Source organism: Bipolaris oryzae, assembly GCF_000523455.1.
Source record: "Bipolaris oryzae ATCC 44560 unplaced genomic scaffold scaffold_112, whole genome shotgun sequence".
Classification (NCBI taxonomy): Eukaryota; Fungi; Ascomycota; class Dothideomycetes; order Pleosporales; family Pleosporaceae; genus Bipolaris; species Bipolaris oryzae.
This window is the reverse complement of record NW_006911388.1, coordinates 62,237-81,320: the sequence shown is the minus strand read 5'-3', so window position 1 is coordinate 81,320 and position 19,084 is coordinate 62,237. Positions and strand designations below refer to the sequence as shown.

Below are 19,084 nucleotides of genomic sequence, written 5' to 3'. Positions count from 1 at the left end.
CTATACAAAGTTATCACACTATAGCCACTGAAGTGACTCTTGTGCTTGTTTGCTGTCATTGACCAGGTGACCTTTTACATCAACTGCAGACCTCATACCAGTCAATGTTTTGTTATAACACTGGCCCCTTATGATGCAGCAGACTCAGGTAGCACGATGCCCAATTCAATCCTCAATTATCCGTAAGTTACCAAGAATCCATGGTCACATGATTTCGTGTAAAGGGCGTGTCAGCGCCAGTCCTTAGTCTCGCTCTTGATTGGCGGCTGCCTGCTGAGCCAGGCAACGACGCGCCTTCTAGCCTCAATTAGCGGTGACTGCCTGAGAACCCCGCTTTCACGTCGCTAGATCGACCCTTGCATCATATCTTCAATTGCAAAATGATACAATCGAGCGGTTTGTAGACTTCTGCAGTTTGCCAATGCGGATATTTAAATTTGTATTGTAGTACCATCCTCCCTCACTTCTCCAACCTATCCACTTCATTGCATTGACCCCACCTCCCGCCATTGCAGCAATCTCCAGTCACATCATGAAGGAGCAACAACAACAGATATCAACACCAATGGAGCTTCCTCCGCTCCCAGCCAAACACGACGATTGGATTGCGCATATTTCTAGTCATCCAGACAAGTCGTTGCCTGAGTTGATCGCTCCATACAAAGAATATGATGCCAATCTACGCGAGGTCTTTGCACAACAACCAAATCACCCTGCAATAGGAATTCCCAATGTCGTCCCTATATTTTCAGGGCACGAGCGTGAGCTGAAAGTTCGTGCTCGCAACCTCGCAGACGAAACCGAAGCTGAACGCCAACGCTACATCATGCCCCTCAGCAAAGCGGAGCGCAAGCCCAATGGCTCTCCAGCAGTCGTGACATCGCTCAGCGACTTCCAGACAAACTTTCAATTGTTCTCTGAGTCGTCTCTTGTTGATTTGGACTGGTCCAATGTTGTGGCTGCAGGCAGTTCTGTGGTGACATCCTTATTGCCAGTCTCTGAGCAGCACAAATCTTCAAAGCGAGCCCTCCGAGAATACTACCATCAAAAGTTGGCACCTGCTTCTGATGTCGATCTCTTTCTCTATGGTCTCAGCGAGGAACAGGCTGTTGAGAAGATCAAGCAGATTGAACAGCGCATCAAGGACTCGATCCTGACTGAGACGACTACGATCCGCACCAAGAACGCCATCACTATCGCTTCTCAGTACCCAACTCGCCATGTCCAAATAGTTCTTCGTATCTATAGGTCTATATCTGAGATCCTTACGGGTTTTGATGTCGACTGCTCTTGTGTTGCGTATGACGGGAAACAAGTCTATGCCAGTCCGCGTGCTTTGGCTGCCTTCATGACCCAGGTCAACACGATCGATTTGACCCGTCGCTCTCCCTCGTACGAGAATCGCCTTTCCAAGTACGCGCGAAGGGGGTTTGAAGTTTACTGGCCGCTTCTCGATCGCTCTCGCATTGACCCGACACTGTTTGAACGTTCGTTTGGACGAACGCTTGGTCTTGCCAGGCTGCTGGTTCTCGAGAAGCTGCCCAGCAGCAGTGTTCGAGAAGCGTACGTCAACGAGCGTCGCACAGAGCGTGGCAGACCGCGGATTGATCGATGGCCTACGCGAAAGCTGCGGGGAAATATGAAAGACATGCACGAAGAGGATGTTGCAGAATGGGTGGAGACTGACGAAGTCAGTGACTACCATACCTTCACCATTCCATACGGGCCAAAATATTCTGCACGAAAGATCGAAAGGTTGCTGTACGCGAAGGACCTGCTACTCAATGCAGAGTGGAACCGGCCAAAAACCCGAGAGACAGCACTGCATCGCCACCCTGCATTCTTTGGGAATGCGACCGACGTAATAGGGGATTGTTGTGGTTACTGCCCCAAGCCAGCCACGCCTGAAGAAGAAGAAATTGCAGCAGAAGAGGGAAAGATCTATGTGTCCGGGAATCTGTCATTCATGAAAGATGACCCGGGACGCCAGGCTATCGGGTCATTCCATCCTCTTACCGATGACGACTGGACGGATATGGCCTATGTTGGCAATACCGCAAGACTATGTCGCGCAATTGTAGACTGCGATCTTGAACATGTCCAGGACTGGCTGAGCCAAGAAGGTGCTGATCCCAACCAGCGCGACTACACCGGCCGTACTCCGCTTCATCTGGCAGTCACCACATCCACACTGGAGATTGTACAAGCTCTCATTGATTCAGGTGCTCGGCTTGTCTCCCGCCTGTTTGATGGAAAGACTGCTCTCCATCTTGCGGCTATGCATGGTGAAACTGAAATGGCCAGGGCACTCCTTACCAGGAGCGAATTCAATGAAGAAAAGGAGGCAGAAAAGGAGACTCGTAAGCAGAGCCAACGGCAAGTTCCAAAAGAAGGCAGTGATGTGGCCTCTGCGGAATTGGAAGAGGAAAACGACACGGATGGAGACGAGGCCGATTCTTTTGATGAAGAGTCTGAGAACGATGACGCGATGACGGAAGGCTCTTTCGTGAAAATCAGGAACCAGGAAATGTCAAGTCACGATCCACTACCGGAAGATGCAGACGGTGAGCCCGACATTTACGACATTAATGTGTTGGCCTGGGACACACCAGTATCCGCACTGCATCTTGCCATTGCAAACGGTCATGTGCACACGGTGAAAATGCTCGTCCAAGACTTTGGTGCCGATGTTTTACTGCCCATTAAGCTTGTGAACTCCCATGACAAATCGCCCCGGGCTGCGATTCTCCCATTGGTACTCGCACTGCATCTTCCACCAGAGAAGGCCAAGGAAATGACCAAGTTACTTATCAGTCTTGGTGCCTCACCAGCTCAAGCAGACGTCGACCACATGACAGCATTGAGCTACTTTGCTGCGTATGGAAAGGATCTAGTGCAAACCATGATTTCATCAAATCGACCTGCGGCAGAACGAGCTGTCAACCATCTTTCCTGGAGTAACAGTGTTTATCGACCAGATGCAAAGAGCATTTTGACTACCGCTATAAACGGTAGAGATCCCGCGGCGGTCGAGGCATTGCTGGAGCTCGGGGCTAAACCCGAGGTTGATTTCGATACATACATCTCATCTGTCAAAAGCAATGTTCACATGGGGCGCGACACCGAGAGAAATACATCGTACTTTAGGTTAGGGTTTGAGCAACCTGTATTCTCTGCTCTCCGCTCCGATCTGCCTTCGGTAATCCAAATGCTCCTGGATGCCGGTGCCGATATCAACTGTCTTTCTGAGAATGCCTGGAATAAGCGTCAGTATCCAGATCAATTGCAGAATGATGCGGGTACTTTGTTGGACTTGGTTCGTAAGAGGATTGAATCCCTACGTGTGTTTACGACAATGGGCAAAATCGGTGGCGTGGACGGCAATTTGACTTCCACTGGTTGGGTGGATAACATCAATTACTACGCTCCAGTTGAGCCGATCCCACTACAAGACGGTAGCCATTACCTTCAAGACTACACACCCGGCACTTACTCCCATTTGGTTGTGAGGAAGCAGATTGAAGACGCTAGAACAAAGTATGAGAAAGACTTGAAGACATACCAAGAATGGATAGAGCCCGAGAAAGAGCCAAAGGGTACTGCTGAAAAGAAGGCGGCTGTCAAGTCTTTATTCGAAGAGTTCGAAGCGCTTGAACGCCGCTTAGTCGAACGTGGCGCAAAGACCTTGGAGGAGCTTCACCCTGAGCTTGCAGGCCCAGAAATTCCAGGACCCGATCATTACCGCCCCTACCGGGAAAATCCAAAGCCATGGAGCCAGAACCTGACCTTCCGTCTCCCGGATTTGACTGAGGAGCGAAGGAAAGCTTACATCAAGCTGTTCGAAGCATGCTGGGAGGGTGATCTCGTAACAATCAAGAAGTTCACCCTAGCTATCTGGGGTGACAACCAAACTCCTCTTCAAATTGCCGTTCAGGATTCAGAGGGCTTCTCACCATTATCTGTTGCTTTACTGCGCAAACACTATGAGATTGCAACCGCCATCCTCGAGATTGCGCAAGCGCAATACAACCCAGAGCAAAAGCCCTCGGCTAGACACACAATCCAACAAGAAGACGAAGATGACAGCAGCACCGATGGTGGTCAAGATGAAATCGATATTTTCTCTGAAATTGTGGACGACCAATTTACCATTGAGAATGTTGGTGAGGTACAAAGTCAGGTCAGAAGCACGATAAAACCCCTGGAGATGGTCAACTGGGTTTGCTCTATGTTTGAGTTCCTTGCAAATGATGGTTCGCCATCGAGGCTGGAGATACCCGGTGGCGACCAAAATCAAGAAAAGCGAGGAAAAAACATCGGTCAACCACGCAATCTTTTCCAGTTCGCCGCCTACTGGGATGATGCCAATTTGTTCGAGTTCTTGATTTCGAAGTGCGAAGAATATACCCGACTCGACTCGTCTGCCTCCGATGATACCAGTCGAAAATTCTTTACTTTCTCTGAGCTCGACTTCCTGTATACGATAAGCCTTGGTCGAGTGCAACTGCTCGAGAAAATCATCAAACGCACTGGAGCAGGATTCCCTCTGAACGATCTTGTTGAAAAGAGCGGCATTGAGATACCCATGAAGCCAGAGTACTACCAAGGGCTCTCTGTTCATGGCAAGAAGCGAGCAGATTGGGCAAATGCTGGAAGAAATACCAGTGGCAAAGTTCGTGACATGCAGCATCCACCCTTGCTGTGTGCGGCTCATCATGGGAACCTGCAGAGTGTCGAGTGGTTCTTGAGTGATTCTCCGTTGCGTTGTTATTTACAATTTGCGGATAGTCATCACGACGACATTCGGGTTCAGAATCTTGCAAAAACCAAGGGTGGGCTTGAGGCATCTGTTTCTAAATGGCTTGGTCTGAACTCTCACTTGCTACTACACTGCGTCGTGCTGAGCCGGAAGAGTGAGGAAACTTCGTACTTGCTCCGGCAACTGTGCAAGTCACACCCTGAAGCTCTCGAAAAACGTTCGGTAAGCGGTATGACACCACTGCATCTCGCTTTTGCTCTCCACCGTGTCGAAATGGCCAAGATTCTTATAGAAGCCGGCGCTGATCAAACAACACGGAACAACGAGGGAAACAACATCGTTCACTCAATACTGGAATTCTATCAGTCTTGTAAAGTGAAAACCAGCGTCCTTCGTGGGATATTGGACTTGATCGATACTCGTCTTATTCCTAGCTTGTTTCTCGAGCGAACTCAGAGCGCGCCCGGTGCAGCTACGCCGCTTGCACGCTGGGTTCATGTCAATGTACAGAGTCGGGAATATAGCTTTGACAAGGAAAGGCACGAGGAGACCCTTAAGCTGTTGCTTGAGTTCAGCAAAGGTGAGGATCTTGGGATCATCAATGGTGATGGAGACACCCCTGTCCACGCTGTAGTCAGGTATGGTGCAGACACATTGCTACGCATCATGCTGGACCAACGCCCCGAAACCCTCTTCTTCGAGAATGCGTCAGGACGCACCCCATTCGAAATTGCAGAAGACTCTTATCTTTCAGGAGAGGTCTTCAGCAATCCGCCACCGCTTTCGCCCCCTCAGCGACCTACAAATCCGTATCTATTTGGTACACTATACAACAGGCGCACAAACGCCACAGGTGTACTTAGAAGGGATCCAGAATCGTTTATTGAGAGCCCCGAAGAGTATCGCTCCAGCATTGCGAAATCATTGCATATATGCAGAGACAGTGCTTCAAAGCAGAGCGAGGGCCACAGGAGAAGACTGGTCAGTCTGGTTGAGGCCAACGAAGTCGCAAAAAGACTTGCGGCGAGGACTGAGACCCGATATGTGCGTGCTCAACTAGGCGAACAGCAAGTTACTGAGGGAGAGGATGAGGAGAAGACCCCAAGGTCAGATGAGGTGTCTGAATGGTTCTATTACGAGCTCAGATCAGTTCCCTAGCTGACATGATGGGGCGACTATCAAAAGATGTAGTATTTTCTATGTAGTGCGCAGCCAATGAGGTTGCATTTCAGCTGATAGCGACAAAATATATACCTCTACTGGTAAATCTTAATCATCGTAATGCATCACCAATTGATCATATCAACACATCACGGCAGCCTAACACCAGAAAACTCCGCACAAACCTCCAACAACCTATCCTGCGCCTTTTCATCCTCCGCAGCCTCCAGCGGCTTTCCCTCCCGCTTACTAGGATGAAAATAGCACCCACTCTTCTTCTCCGCCTCCTCTCCTACCGCAAGCATAACATAACTCTCAACCGCCGCATCAATACTCTCCGGCGCCGAACTGCCCCCCATCTTCGTAGCCACCCACCCCGGATCCAACGCATTACTCCTAACCTCCGGCCACCTACGCGCAAACGCCTTTGCAAACATGACATTGTGCAGCTTACTCGCACAATACGCCGGATTCTCACTGTACGCCGCGTCGCCGCGTCTTCCACAGCGGATCATCCAGATCCTCCTCCTTATTCGCATACTTGTGCATTTCGGAGGACAAGAAAACCAGACGTTTGGGGCGGTTAATCAGAGCAGTGAGGACGTACGGGGCAATTGTATTTACAGCAGCCAGCGCGGGGATTCCCTCGCTGGTTTTCCGCAGGGGGCCGCGGAAGAGGCCTGCGTTGTGGATTACGGCGTCAAAGGTACCTAGGTTGTTGACTTGAGCTGCGAGGGCTTTGGTCTCGGAGAGGCTGGACAGGTCGCCTGTTACCACTGTTTCGGCACCGGGACATGCGGTGGTGGCGTCGGATGCGCGTTGGGGGTTACGCGCGTGCAGGACGACGGTGTGGCCTTGGGAGATTAAGCGTTGGGCCGCGGCGAGGCCGAGGCCATCGGAGGAGCCAGTTATGAGGATGCGGGCCATGGTTGTGGAGGGGATGGGATGGGGAGGCGGACTAGGCGTGGTGGTGGTGGTGGTGGTGTGTGTGGTACAGATGTATTTTGGAGTCATTAGTATTGGTGGTGATGGGTGGCCTTGCGTGGTGGGAATTGTCCAATCATGTTGATTTAGGGTTTCATGACGTAGTAGCTGGGGCATCAGCATCGAAATGCTACATACTTTGCCTGGCCTGTGGGGTATTCTTTTCGAGGGGTGGAATTCGGGGACTACTGACAGCCGTGTGTTTTGGGGAGCGGGGCGATTGGGGTGCGGGAACTTCTAAGTACCGATCGGAATGTGGTTACGAGCGCACGTCTCCTTTTTGCTCACTTGTAGCATTCCGCGCAGCACGATGAGAGCACAAAGATCTTGATATCGAGATACATTTTTCTGTCATTCATTTCCTTGTATCCCAGCAAGTGTCAGCGAACCAAGTCTGAGCTTTGCAGCGGTGTGGGAGATAATTGCGCCTTGTCTATGTAGAGGAAGACTTGCGACGGCAGGATGAATACGCCCGAACTCCGTGATATGGTAGCCTTGAAGAAGACTACGATGTACTAGTGGAGTATATATAATACCTTCTCTGCTGCTCGATGAATATCGTATTCTAACCACATCTTTCAAGCAGATACTCAATCTCACAACATGGCAGTATCCGCCCCTCCCCAACTCAAAGTCCTCATCAATGGCGCCGGCATTGCAGGCTCATGTCTAGCCTACTGGCTGACAAGAACACGACTCAATACTTCCATCACAGTTCTTGAGCGCTCGCCCACACCCCGAGTAACAGGTCAATCAATTGAGATTCGCGGTACAGCCATTTCCATAGTCGACAAGATGAATCTCCTGCCCGAAGTACTTGCCCGCAACACCACCGAGCAAGGCACCCGCCTCGTCAACGCCTCCAACAAAATCATCGCAGAATTCGGCAAAGGCGAAGCCTTCACATCCGAGTACGAAATCCTCCGCGCAGATCTCTGCGGCATCTTCCTCGACGCAACCCGCAATGCGCCAAACGTGCACTACCAATACGGCGACCACGTGACCAGCGTCTCGCAAACCCCCGACAAAGTAAACGTGCAATTCCACAGCGGGGCCACCGACTCCTTCGACCTCATCGTCGGCGCCGACGGCTCCACCTCGCGAATCCGCTCGCTGGTGCTCAGTGACGAGGCGCAGAAGAACTGCTACAACTTCATCGGCCAATACATTGCGTACTTTAGCATCCCGCGCATATCATCCGATACAAACCATTGGTACTGGTACAACGCACCAAAGGGCCTTGCCCTCATGCTGCGTCCGCACCGCAACGACAAGACGGTGGGATGCTACATGGGCGTCACCACTCCCGCACACGGGCACCGCGATCCCGCCGCCGAAAAGGCAATGGACGGGGGACCGGCGGCGCAGAAAGAGTTTCTGACACAGTACTTTAAAGATGCGGGCTGGCAGGCCCAAAGGATAATACAGGGAATGCAGCGTAGCGATGATTTCTACATGAGTCGCTCCGCGTACGTCAAGTTGCCTACGTGGACGAACCACCGCGCTGTGCTGCTTGGGGACGCGGCGCACGCGACGTTTGGGAGTGGGACGACGCTGGCGGTGCAGGGCGCGTATTATCTAGCTGGGGAGCTGGGGAAAGTGCGGAAGAGCGAGGATGTGCCCGGTGCGTTGAAGAGGTATGAAGACGCGTTTAGGCCGGTGCAGACGGTGGATGGGACGTTGCCGCCGGGGTTCCCGCAGATGGCGTTTCCGCAGACGGGGTGGGGGTTGAAGCTTAGGGATGCGATTGCGTGGGCTGTGGCGAAGAGTAGGGTGTATAAGTTGTTGCCGAGCGATAAGCCAGATGAGTCGCAGTTGCCGGTGTATGAGTGGACGGGTGCTTGAGAATTCGGTGTGTTGAGATGGGGTGATAGGTTTGTTTTCTCTCAATCTTGCTCTTTTGTAGATCTATGTTGGTTGTAGATCTATGTTGTGCTTAGCTTCAGCCGTGCTTTCTTCGCCCACGATTGATAGATCTTACTGCGTTGAAGAGAAAACTCACAAATCAGAACACAGTATATTAGTCGCTCCCCATGCACGTGATACTGGACCTTAAATGATTCTTATTCTGCAACTAGCCAAAGGTACTGTAAGCGAAAAGGCGAATACACAAACGACGACAAGCGTACCCGCGCGAAGGTCTACTACACGAGTCAGCGACTTCTAAACCCATCTTAGCCTCACACTTCTCCATGTGCATCAAGCTCCTCGGCTAGGTACGCCACTGGCACGCTAAGTAGTTCGTAATGCTGCAAGGTACGAGACGGGATGGAACGAGGTAGGATAGATAGAAGTTTGTTCAAGTTCAGGTCGAGTGCATGGCTTACAAAGCAGATGGGATTCCAATTCCAGATTTCTAGACATAAACGTAATAATATTGAGACAGTCTTTCTACTAACGTTATGCTTACATCAAAGACACGCGATGCGTTAAAACGAGGACGGTTCGTAGTAAAAAAAGGGAAACTCGCGATAGCAAATATCGTAAATAAGGCATTAATTCGTTCCTCCGTTTTGCGCCCAGATAATTGTAAAGGAAAATGGATAAAAGCAGACTCGCCGTTGGAGCCAACAAAGTAAACGACGGGGTTCATGGAAACCCTTTGAGAAGCGGAAGCATCGTCGTATGAGATGTATACAAAGGCTGGAAAGCCAAAAACGCTAAATGCTGACTGTTGCGATAAGAGGCTGAGATGAACGCCGTGCGCTATGATGAGAAAGGAAATTGTACTGTGTGGGTCGTGGGGTTCGTCTAAGCGGCAACCGTGTGGGATCGGAACAGCATCTTCAAGCCGGATGGTTCTTTTTCCTTCTTCCTACTGCTCTCCTTGCCGCTCCTACTTGAGCCGACTTTACTTGCGCTATCCTTGCCGACCTTGCTTGAGCTGTCTTTTCCAACTTTGCTCGAGCTGTCCTTTCCAACCTTACTTGAGGCGCGCTTGGACTCGGAAGACTTGGACTCAGAGGGCTTGGACTTGCTGCGATGTGACTTGTGTCGTGATTCGCTGGTGGTGGTCCTCTTGGACCTGGTGCTGCGGCGCGACTTGAGGTCGTCTTCATCAAGAATACCCGCGTCGCAAAGCTCTCGCGATACTCCGGGGGTGATGAACTCGCCGTCAACGCTGGTACCACAGCTTTCGGCCTCGATGTCCGCGATGCCACGGCGCCACTTCTCGACGCGGCTGAGCTCTTGCGGCTGCAGCTCGTCCAGCTCGTTGCTGGGCTCTTCTATGGCAGCAGGGGCAGTAGCGGCACGAGAAATCATGGGCTGCGCGGGGGCTTCGAGAGGGTCGAACTGGTTTGGGGTTTGGATCTTCTTGATGATCTTGTACCCACCGAGGGCGACAATGGTAACGCCCACGGCAACACCTCCAGCAATCATAAACTGAGGGCTGAGGAGTAGTGCAGCGACTGCAGGAAAGCTGCCCTTGAGCGACATGAGAACACCAGGTCCCATTTTGGTGACGAGGGCGCTAATCTCGGCTAGCGTAAGCGAGACGGCGGCTAGTGCCTCTGGGTTCTTCTGGAGATTCTCGATGATGGCGGTGGCCGTGTACTGGAGGGCGTTTGCCTCATCGAGAAGCATCTCGATCTTGGAGGCCTTTTCTTTCAATTCGAGCTCCTCGATCTGCGGGTCTGGTAGGGGTGGGGGTACATCGCCGTATGCGAGGTCCATGTCGACGTAGGCGGCTTTGGCGCGGGGTTGGTCGGAATGCCTCCTCGCAACCTCTTTTCCGTGTGAGTCTTGGCCATTGAGGTCAGCCTCGAAGCGATGGCGGCTGCTTCGTGGAACGTCGGTATGGCCGCGCTCTAGGGGAGGGCGCCTGGATGACTTTGATGCCTTTGAGCGATGTGAAGTCTGGGAGCGGGTGTCGTCATCGATGCGCAGAGCGGTTATGCTCTTTGAGAGTTCCTTCTCCTTGACAGCGGCATCGCGCTCGGCCTTGATTTCAGCCTTGCGCTCGCGGTATGCAGCCTTGGCCTCCTTGAAGACGCCAAAGATGTGCTTGCTCTGGAAGGGGAGTGGTCAGTCTGTGTATGTAGTAGTATGTATGTAATGTAGGCGAGGGTAGGGTAAAAGAGGGGCTAGCTGAATTTGTCGACTACTTACACTGCTCACCACCTTGCCGCTCTTGTTGATCACTGTAATGGTTTCACCGAGTCCTACGGCCATCCTGACGTACTAGGGACAGGTTGTTCCTGCAGTATGCACAGCGGGCGGGACGACGGGGTTTTTGTGCGACCAGAAGGGCGTTGCGGTGAGGGTGGTTGTACTTGTGGTTCCGGTGTGTGAGGCGGTCAGGAGGGATCAATGCTCGCGGAAACGGCAGCTGGCGCAACTCCACAACAAGGTTCCACCTGGGCCGTCTGTTTGTCGCGGGCGGGTGGCGGGCTCTATAAGGGGAGTGCGAGTCACAGTTTCTGGCGGGATTACTGTCGGGGGTAGATTCGGGAGTGAGGCGATTTTGCGCCAACTGCGACACGCAGGCCATGATGACAGTGGAACCGCTGCGCGGGCGCATACTGGCCAGAAGCAAGATGCATCGAAGGCCTCCACGCGACTGCCGTGTCGTCTCGGCCAGTACAGGAGGGGCAAGGCGGGCAGGCGTGTCGCCGTGTCAATGGGTGGTGCTAGAGGCGCTACCATGGCGGCCGGATATGCGGGCAGCGAGACGCTGCATCAGATCCCTTTGGGCACGCCATGTCATTGGTGCGCGGCCCAGCCACTGTGTTTCTTGCTGCCGACGTGGTGAACGTGTCGCTGCTGCGAGTGGCCGACTAGCCCTCTGTGCTGCCTCAGCTTCTGCGCGTGCTGATGCCATGGTGCAGACTGTGGTTGATGCCCAAGCTGCCGCCCGGGGGGGGGGGGGGGGGCTGCGGGATTTGCGTGACCAGCTGGCAGCGCTCCATTCTGCTTTTCGCTACTTTTCGCTGCTGGGGGGCGGGGGATGCTGGTCTTGACCGGCCCTTGACTGGCCCTGGAGTGGCCCTGACCGGTTCCAAACTTTCCAACCGCGCCTGCCGTGGCGCAAGCTGTGGCGTATGCTGTGGCGGTGCCCCTCAACTCACCTAAGCTGTCGTTTCCCCAAGGGTCTGGACTGCCAGCGGCCAGTGCCAAGGCCTTCTCTCTGCTTCTGCTGCCCGTCTCTCTGCCTGTGACTACGTACCACCCAATATTTGCAATACTTGTAGCATGCATGGCTGCGTAAGACGTGGTCATGCCCCTTTATTTTTCTCTTCTCTTTTTCCCTCTTTTCCCCGCAACACCATCAGCGGCTGCTGCCGTCCAAGTGTAGAGTACCATCATGTGGCTTGAAGCTCACGGCTCCTCGCCGTCACCCCACGTCCACCGACTCTCAGGCTGCTTTTTCATATATTCACCGGTAACGCCAGCTTAGGTTTCCACCTACGTAGGTATCGAATTGTCCGGCGCACTGGCCATGGCCTTTGCTATCGGAGTGTCGGTATCGTGACTCTACTGTCGGCTGGGGGACAGAACACGACTTCACACCGTGGACCGACGATCACCGCTCCATTCTTAACGTTTGCAATGGCTAACGGAACACACCTGCTCCTTTAAGTATGTGTCGGCATGCGGATGTGTGTGTGTTCCAGCCACCCTCTTCCACGTCCTTTCGTGTAGCACTGGCCAAACGGAAGCCGGGCACAAAGCCGTCGTCGCTGCGACTGTCATGACTGTAACTCCGGAGCTGGCTCTCCGCAATGCGAACACGTATCCGGCTTCGCAAACGGTCAAGCAGATCACATTTATGCAATGCAATGCTAGCCCTGAGTGATGGCCAAGCGCTGGTTGTAGCGTAGACAGAATGCTCTCAATGGAAGGGGAGACGTTCCCATACACACATATGGACTGCACATCGCCGTGAGCAGCAGTAGCCTTCTTCTCATCACACTGCCATAGTCATGCAAGGTAATCAGGCAAAAGAAACCAGCGATAAAGGGGCTAAGTTACCTCGTAACTTGGTTCTGATACACCCTTCAAGCCCAAGGATGGCGCCATCTCAGGGTAATCGCTCGCCATGTACGAGCGGTGACGCTGATACCATGTGTGAGCACCAGTGCTTGAGCTCTCCTGCGACTTCGTCAACGTCGAGAGACGATGAGACGTTCTCCGACACGACACTCGACGATGTACTCGAAGACGACGAGCCACTATCTCCTTGTTCAGATACCTTGACCAGGAGTACGTCTTCGCATTGCACAGACACTTCTGCGCGTGCCATTTTCCCTTTGCATCTCATTTCAGGCTGCAGCTCAACTGGTAGAAACACAATGTGTACCTTTTCGCGGACCATTACCGCAGAAGAGGGCAGGAGGAAGTTTTTGGAATTGAGAGGTACGTAAGGCGCGTGACCGTAACCGTGGTTGAAGTGTGGTGTGCCGGGCACGTAGTCAATGGACAGCCCCGCAGGCGGCGCACCTGGACCCTAGAGCTCCGTCATCGCTTCGCTCGCTCCCTCGCCCGCCCAAACCATCACACGCGAGCATGCAGGAACAACACCAAGGGTTCACTTTGGAGCCAGGCTGACCATGCCCACAGCAGTCCCTCCGCACAATGACACCGCCATGGGCACCGTGGGCACAGCAGACCCGGGCCACTCCCTCCCGTTCGTAGACCGAACGCCCGCGCTCTCCCACCGCATGAAGCACGACAAGTCTATCCTAGCACTGGCACTGTCCTCGCAATACATTTTTGCCGGCACACAGGGCGGGGAGATATTGGTATGGGCAGCAGAGAATTCTGAACTTCCTTGCATCTGATGGCGAATTAGGTCTACAGTCTCGACACCTACGAGCTTCGTAGAGTCATACATGCGCACAAGGGCAGCGTGCTTGGCTTGTGCCTGTCGCACGACCGCAAATGGCTCTTTTCAAGTGCGGCAGACCCAATTGTCAATGTTGGTGATTACCTCCGTCGACTGAGCGTGTGTACTAACTCGTCAGGTCTGGTGTACGTCGACATTTAAGCATCTCTATGCCCTCTGGTCTCCCTATGACATTGGTGACATTTTCTGTGTCGCCTACTCGTCCCAACACCATACTGTGTACCTTGGCGCCCAAAACACAAGCATACAGTGGTATGATTTGAAAGAAAAGGATACCCGGCCCACGCCCAGCCTCTCTTCGCGCCCGACTGAGCGCAAGAACAGATTCTTTGACTCACTCGGGCCCGGTGGTGCCCAAACACCAAGGCCTGCTGGCGCAGACACAAGGCCGCGAGATGCAGCGGGTGGGCAGGAACTGCAGATCGACAATCACGACATTTGTCAGTTTGCCCACTATGGATACGTACACTGCATGCTCGTGGGGAGCGGCATACTGCACGAAGCACCATCGGAAGAAGTGCTAGTCTCCGGAGGCGGAGACGGACGCATCCTGTTATGGAGAATAGATCCATCACAGCGGGGCAGCATATCAGCTATCTGCACGCTCGAAGACGGGAGAGAAGAGGGCGAATCAATCCTGTCCCTGGCTAGAGAAGGGTCTTTCCTGTACAGCGGACGCTTCGATGGCGAAGTCAACGTGTGGGACCTGGAAACCAGGCAACTAGTGCGAAGCCTAAAGGCGAGCACTGGCGACGTGCATACGTTGTCGTTAGGCTCCGGTGTCCTGTATGCCGGTGGTAAGACTGGTGCTATGCAGGTGAGTCTTAGTATGAGCGGGCTTGAACGGACCAATCTAACGTGCTCAGAAATTCAACGAGCATTATGAGACCATTACGACTTTCCAAGCACATGACGGCTTGATTCTCGCATCAGCCTTCACCCGCTATGCAGACAAGTCAATACTGGTCACGGGCGGCAATGACAACACCGTCGTCGTATGGGAAGTCAAGGATTGCGCGGAGCCGGATGCCGCTACAAGAAGAAGCAATAATGGTGCGTACACGCTGGCATTCGTCAACCCACACTTCTAATGTGTTTTGCAGATCTCATGGTGGAGTCTTTGAGTCAATTCGTCTCGTTTCGGACCGTATCGTCGCTGCCCAAGTATCGTGCAGATTGCCGCCGAGGTGCATCCTACCTTAGGTCGGTTTTTCAGAATTTCGGTGCCGTAACCGAGATGATCAACACTACCGACTACAACCCAATAGTATTTGCCAAGTTCCGTGGTAACCCCGCCACGGCGGCATCGCGAAAGAAGATTTTGTTTTACGGCCACTACGATGTCATACCTGCAGAGAACGAGCAGCGCAAGTGGAAGCATGATCCCTTCACTCTTACAGGAGAAGGGGGCTACTTGTATGGCCGTGGTGCATCTGATAACAAGGGGCCCATCATGGCCGCCATCTATGCCGCACATGAATTGGCCAATGAGCAGAGCTTAGATTCTGACATCATCTTTCTCATCGAAGGTGAAGAGGAAAGCGGCTCTCGTGGTTTTGAAAAGGCCGTGCAGGCTAAGAAGGACCTCATCGGTGATGTTGACTGGATTCTCCTAGCAAACAGCTACTGGCTCGATGACCATGTGCCATGTCTGACGTATGGACTTCGAGGCGTAATTCACGCTACTGTGCAGATTGAGAGTAAGCACCCGGACTTACACAGTGGTGTTGACGGCAGTGCATTACTGGATGAGCCGCTCAAGGACCTCGTCATGTTGCTTTCAAAATTAACTGCTCGACATGGCAAAGTCCAGATTCCTGGTTTCTACGACCCCATCTTGCCTCTGGCTGATGACGAAAGGGAGCTGTACACTGAGATCACTAAGACGCTCTTGCGCTACAACCCTGACCTAGGCGATGCAGAAGAATTGGCGCAGTCACTGATGCGTAGATGGCGCGAGGCTTCTCTTACCATACATCGTTTCCAGACATCGGGCCCAGACAACTCGACCATTATCCCGCGTCTTGCAAAGGCAGCTCTGTCTATCCGTCTAGTACCCAACCAAGAAGCCGGGGATGTAGCCCAGGCGCTGAAGTCATTTCTACAAGATGAGTTTGAGCAACTCGACTCGAAGAACGAACTCAAGGTGACCATTGACCACCAAGCCGAGCCATGGCTGGGCGACTTTGGCAACGAAATATTCCAGACGCTCGAACGTGCCATCATGTCAGTATGGGGCCCATGGCTGGGTCAAAGGAGAGAAAGCACGTCGGCTGCAAAGGCCTCGGACTACTTTTCAGCGCACTCAAAGAATGCAACAGAAGTCAGTGCTGCTAAGAAATCCGCCGTCCCCACAACATCCAACACGCTCGCCAATTCATCTGACCCATCTCTTTCCACTGCCGTCGATCCAGGTTCTGAAGCTTCAACGCCGGATTCGACAGAGGAGAAGTTTACTCCCCGCAAACCTCTTTATATCCGCGAGGGTGGCTCAATCCCCAGCATCCGGTTCTTGGAAAAGGAATTCAATGCGCCTGCTGCGCATCTTCCGTGCGGCCAGGCGAGTGATAGTGCGCATTTGGATAATGAGCGCCTAAGGCTGGTGAATCTTTACAACACTAAGAAGATTTTCAAGGAGGTGTTTAGGGAATTGCCGAGGAAATAAGGAGGGGGTTGGTGGCGGCGGTGGTATAGGGGTTGGAGTTGGGGAGTTTACTAGTCAATGGACGGCGAAGGGGTGATTTCCACATAGACCAGGAGTGTTTTTTTCGTAGTGAATAGGCAGGTGTAAGTCTACGGTGTTGACCGGTTGAAGCATGTTGCCTTTGGCTTTGGCTATATTCAACCATGGCCATTGTGGCGGTTTGGCATTTCCTGTTTTTCGAGCTTTTTATGTATTTTCCCGTTCCTTCATGGAGCCATAGACTACTTGAAAACCATGTCTTGTTTAAGAAAATGAATAGCGCTGACAAAATGCGTTTCTTGCCTTGTATACATACACACAGACATATGCACACTATCCCCGCACCATACCGCATTCCCTTACTTACTTACGCCCGGCCGTCCCCGCATTCTTATCCCAAGTGGGGTAAAGAAAAAAAAGTTTAAGCTTCCGGCCCCCGCCCGCCCCTCCCCTTTTGGTTTCCGCCAACACGCATCATCACCCTTGTTATTCTCAATCTTTCCCCCCCACCCTTCCACTCTTCCCACCTCCTACCCTGCCATCTTTACTAAGCATATCTATCTATATATATATTTTTCTTCTTCTTCTTCTTCTTCTTCTCTTTTCTCTCTCTTTTTTTTTAAACACCTGAAACATCTCACTGCCGTGATTTTCCGGTTTGTTTTCAAGTTGTTCGTCAGTTCTGTTGAGCAGCCAGCACAAAGCATAAGCACAAGCACAGACCAGAAGAGGATCGATCATCTTGTTAGACTAAACCGAGGTGGTAGAGAGATCAGACCAGAGTTGCGACTTCTGGGGTCGAGGTAAGTAAAAGGATGTTTCGGCCGCGGAAGTTGCGGGATATGCTTGTAGATGAGGGTTTGAAGCGAGAATAAGGGGGGGGGGCGTGCGTATATGTGTGTGTGAGAGAGATTGCAGGGCGTATGAGATGTGGATGTTGGGACTAACTGAGTCATCCAGAGGGGTGTATTATTTGGCTGAAGTTGAGGCAGCTTTGTCGTTTTTCTTTCTTTTTCTCACGGTACATGACAAGATAATCGACTAGACGCATAACCCAGCATCTCAACTACACGGTCAAAACATCGAGTTTTTCATAAGGGAAAGAAAGAGAAGATGGGAGTCTTTTACGAAACGATTCCGGATAGCCTGGTATCATGGATCCATGAACAACAAATGTTCTGTGTGGGCACTGCACCGCTATCGGGCAATGGACATATTAATATCTCGCCCAAAGGAGGCCAAGGACAGCAGTTTGGAGTGCTGGATGAGCGCACGTTTTGGTACATGGATATGACGGGGAGTGGGGTGGAGACGACTGCACATTTGCATGAGCCAGGGAATGGGCGGATTTGCGTAATGGTAAGCCTCAAGTCGTTTGTTTGTTTTCCTCACAAGAGTCTCGGTTGTTTCTTCCTCCTTACAAAACGTGTGGGTTTGCGAGTCACGATGAAATGCATACCATGACTACCTTTCTAACAGCCAACCTTTGGGCGGAAATATAGTTTACGGCATTCACAGGACCCCCCAAAATTGTTCGAATCTGGGGCACAGGACGAGTCTTGGAAAATGGAACCGCAGAGTACGAAGCGTTTGTGCAAGACCGCAAGTTGTCGTCTGCATTCAGCTCGCGCAGCATCATCATCGTCGACGTGCACCAGTGCGGGACGTCGTGCGGCTTCTCCGTCCCGTACTACGACTTTGTGGGCCACCGGGATATCCTGGAGAAGCACTTTGCGACCAAGCAGAAAAAGTACGAGGAAGGAAACAAGGAAGAGTCAATGGATAGGTATTGGGCGTGGAAGAGTCAGAAGAGTATTGATGGGCTGCCGGGTATGAAGAGGGGGGTCGAGTTTGCGGAGAAGGAGGGTGTGGCGCCGCTGAAGAAGATGGTGGGGAGGTATGCGCCTGAGAATCAAGCGAAGGAGGGAGCGAGAGAGAAGTTGGAGCCGGTGCATTTGCTGCTTGTGTTGTTGCTGGGCATTGTGATTGGGGGTGCGATGGCGCTGAGTGTTGTTACGCCGGAGCGGTTGCAGGCGTTGAGGGAGAAGAGTATGGTTGTGTGAGTAGATGTAGAGGAGAGACGTTGTGTCTAGGGCTGTTAGCTGTGTTGCTGTGACGTAGGAATTAGTAGCAGTAGCAGTAGTAGTAGTGTGGCGTTTTTTTATTGTTGGTGCGTCAGAATGCGAGCGTCTTTGGGGGGAACAGAGGACGGGCTTGGTAGATAGTCATGTGACTAGTGTTGAGTATATACTACACCACGTATGGATGAGGTTGCATTGGCGACGGATATCTCGGTCTTGGGGTTGCCTGGCAAAGGGATATCACTGCTTATTGCAGGGCAGAGTGGTGCGGGTGGCGGCGTTTATGCCGCGGCCGTTGAACAGATGGAGTATACGAGTCGGGCGTCGAGGCGTCTTAGGCGGGCTAGGCGGGTAAGGGAGGGGATGGCGATGGCGAAGCGAGGAACAAGTGGGGGGCCTGGCCTAACCCACTGCCACCTCAGTGTCGGGAAGGTGCAGGCGGTCCCATTGCTCTAAAAGTATACGTGTGATTGCCCATTGGTAGCCGTGTGCGTCTTGTAAGTATCAATAGGCGCGCTCCCGTGGTTTGCGCGCATGCATGGGGCGGGCCCTGAGTAACCCAAGTACAC

The 19,084-nt window shown here is 52.5% G+C and overlaps 7 protein-coding genes across 7 annotated transcripts; 5 read left to right on the top strand and 2 right to left on the bottom strand.

Moving 5' to 3' along the window:
- Positions 1–532: 532 nt before the first annotated feature.
- Positions 533–5,917, top strand: COCMIDRAFT_38672 (uncharacterized protein; the record flags this gene model as incomplete). The annotated part of the gene is made up of 2 exons (XM_007691888.1): positions 533–5,579; positions 5,613–5,917. The coding sequence occupies 2 exons, from the start codon at positions 533–535 to the stop codon at positions 5,915–5,917; spliced, it is 5,352 nt and encodes a 1,783-aa protein (XP_007690078.1).
- A 152-nt stretch (positions 5,918–6,069) lies between these two features.
- On the bottom strand, positions 6,070–6,847 carry COCMIDRAFT_38671 (uncharacterized protein; the record flags this gene model as incomplete). The annotated part of the gene is made up of 2 exons (XM_007691887.1): positions 6,070–6,369; positions 6,404–6,847. 2 exons carry the CDS (start codon positions 6,845–6,847, stop codon positions 6,070–6,072), a joined length of 744 nt encoding a protein of 247 aa, XP_007690077.1.
- A 660-nt stretch (positions 6,848–7,507) lies between these two features.
- COCMIDRAFT_28134 (uncharacterized protein) lies at positions 7,508–8,749 on the top strand (the record flags this gene model as incomplete). The annotated part of the gene is made up of 1 exon (XM_007691883.1): positions 7,508–8,749. The coding sequence occupies one exon, from the start codon at positions 7,508–7,510 to the stop codon at positions 8,747–8,749; it is 1,242 nt and encodes a 413-aa protein (XP_007690073.1).
- Positions 8,750–9,655: 906 nt separating this feature from the next.
- On the bottom strand, positions 9,656–11,077 carry COCMIDRAFT_7170 (uncharacterized protein; the record flags this gene model as incomplete). Its single annotated transcript, XM_007691880.1, has 2 exons — positions 9,656–10,915; positions 11,015–11,077. The coding sequence occupies 2 exons, from the start codon at positions 11,075–11,077 to the stop codon at positions 9,656–9,658; spliced, it is 1,323 nt and encodes a 440-aa protein (XP_007690070.1).
- Positions 11,078–12,506: 1,429 nt separating this feature from the next.
- Positions 12,507–12,701, top strand: COCMIDRAFT_100910 (uncharacterized protein; the record flags this gene model as incomplete). Its single annotated transcript, XM_007691903.1, has 1 exon — positions 12,507–12,701. A coding segment is annotated over one exon (195 nt), but the record flags the coding sequence as incomplete, so codon positions are not given.
- A 214-nt stretch (positions 12,702–12,915) lies between these two features.
- On the top strand, positions 12,916–16,416 carry COCMIDRAFT_7169 (uncharacterized protein; the record flags this gene model as incomplete). Its single annotated transcript, XM_007691879.1, has 6 exons — positions 12,916–13,261; positions 13,466–13,647; positions 13,698–13,823; positions 13,870–14,568; positions 14,618–14,804; positions 14,855–16,416. The coding sequence occupies 6 exons, from the start codon at positions 12,916–12,918 to the stop codon at positions 16,414–16,416; spliced, it is 3,102 nt and encodes a 1,033-aa protein (XP_007690069.1).
- A 1,131-nt stretch (positions 16,417–17,547) lies between these two features.
- On the top strand, positions 17,548–18,497 carry COCMIDRAFT_100987 (uncharacterized protein; the record flags this gene model as incomplete). The annotated part of the gene is made up of 2 exons (XM_007691902.1): positions 17,548–17,793; positions 17,937–18,497. The coding sequence occupies 2 exons, from the start codon at positions 17,548–17,550 to the stop codon at positions 18,495–18,497; spliced, it is 807 nt and encodes a 268-aa protein (XP_007690092.1).
- Between the last annotated feature and the right edge of the window lie 587 nt (positions 18,498–19,084).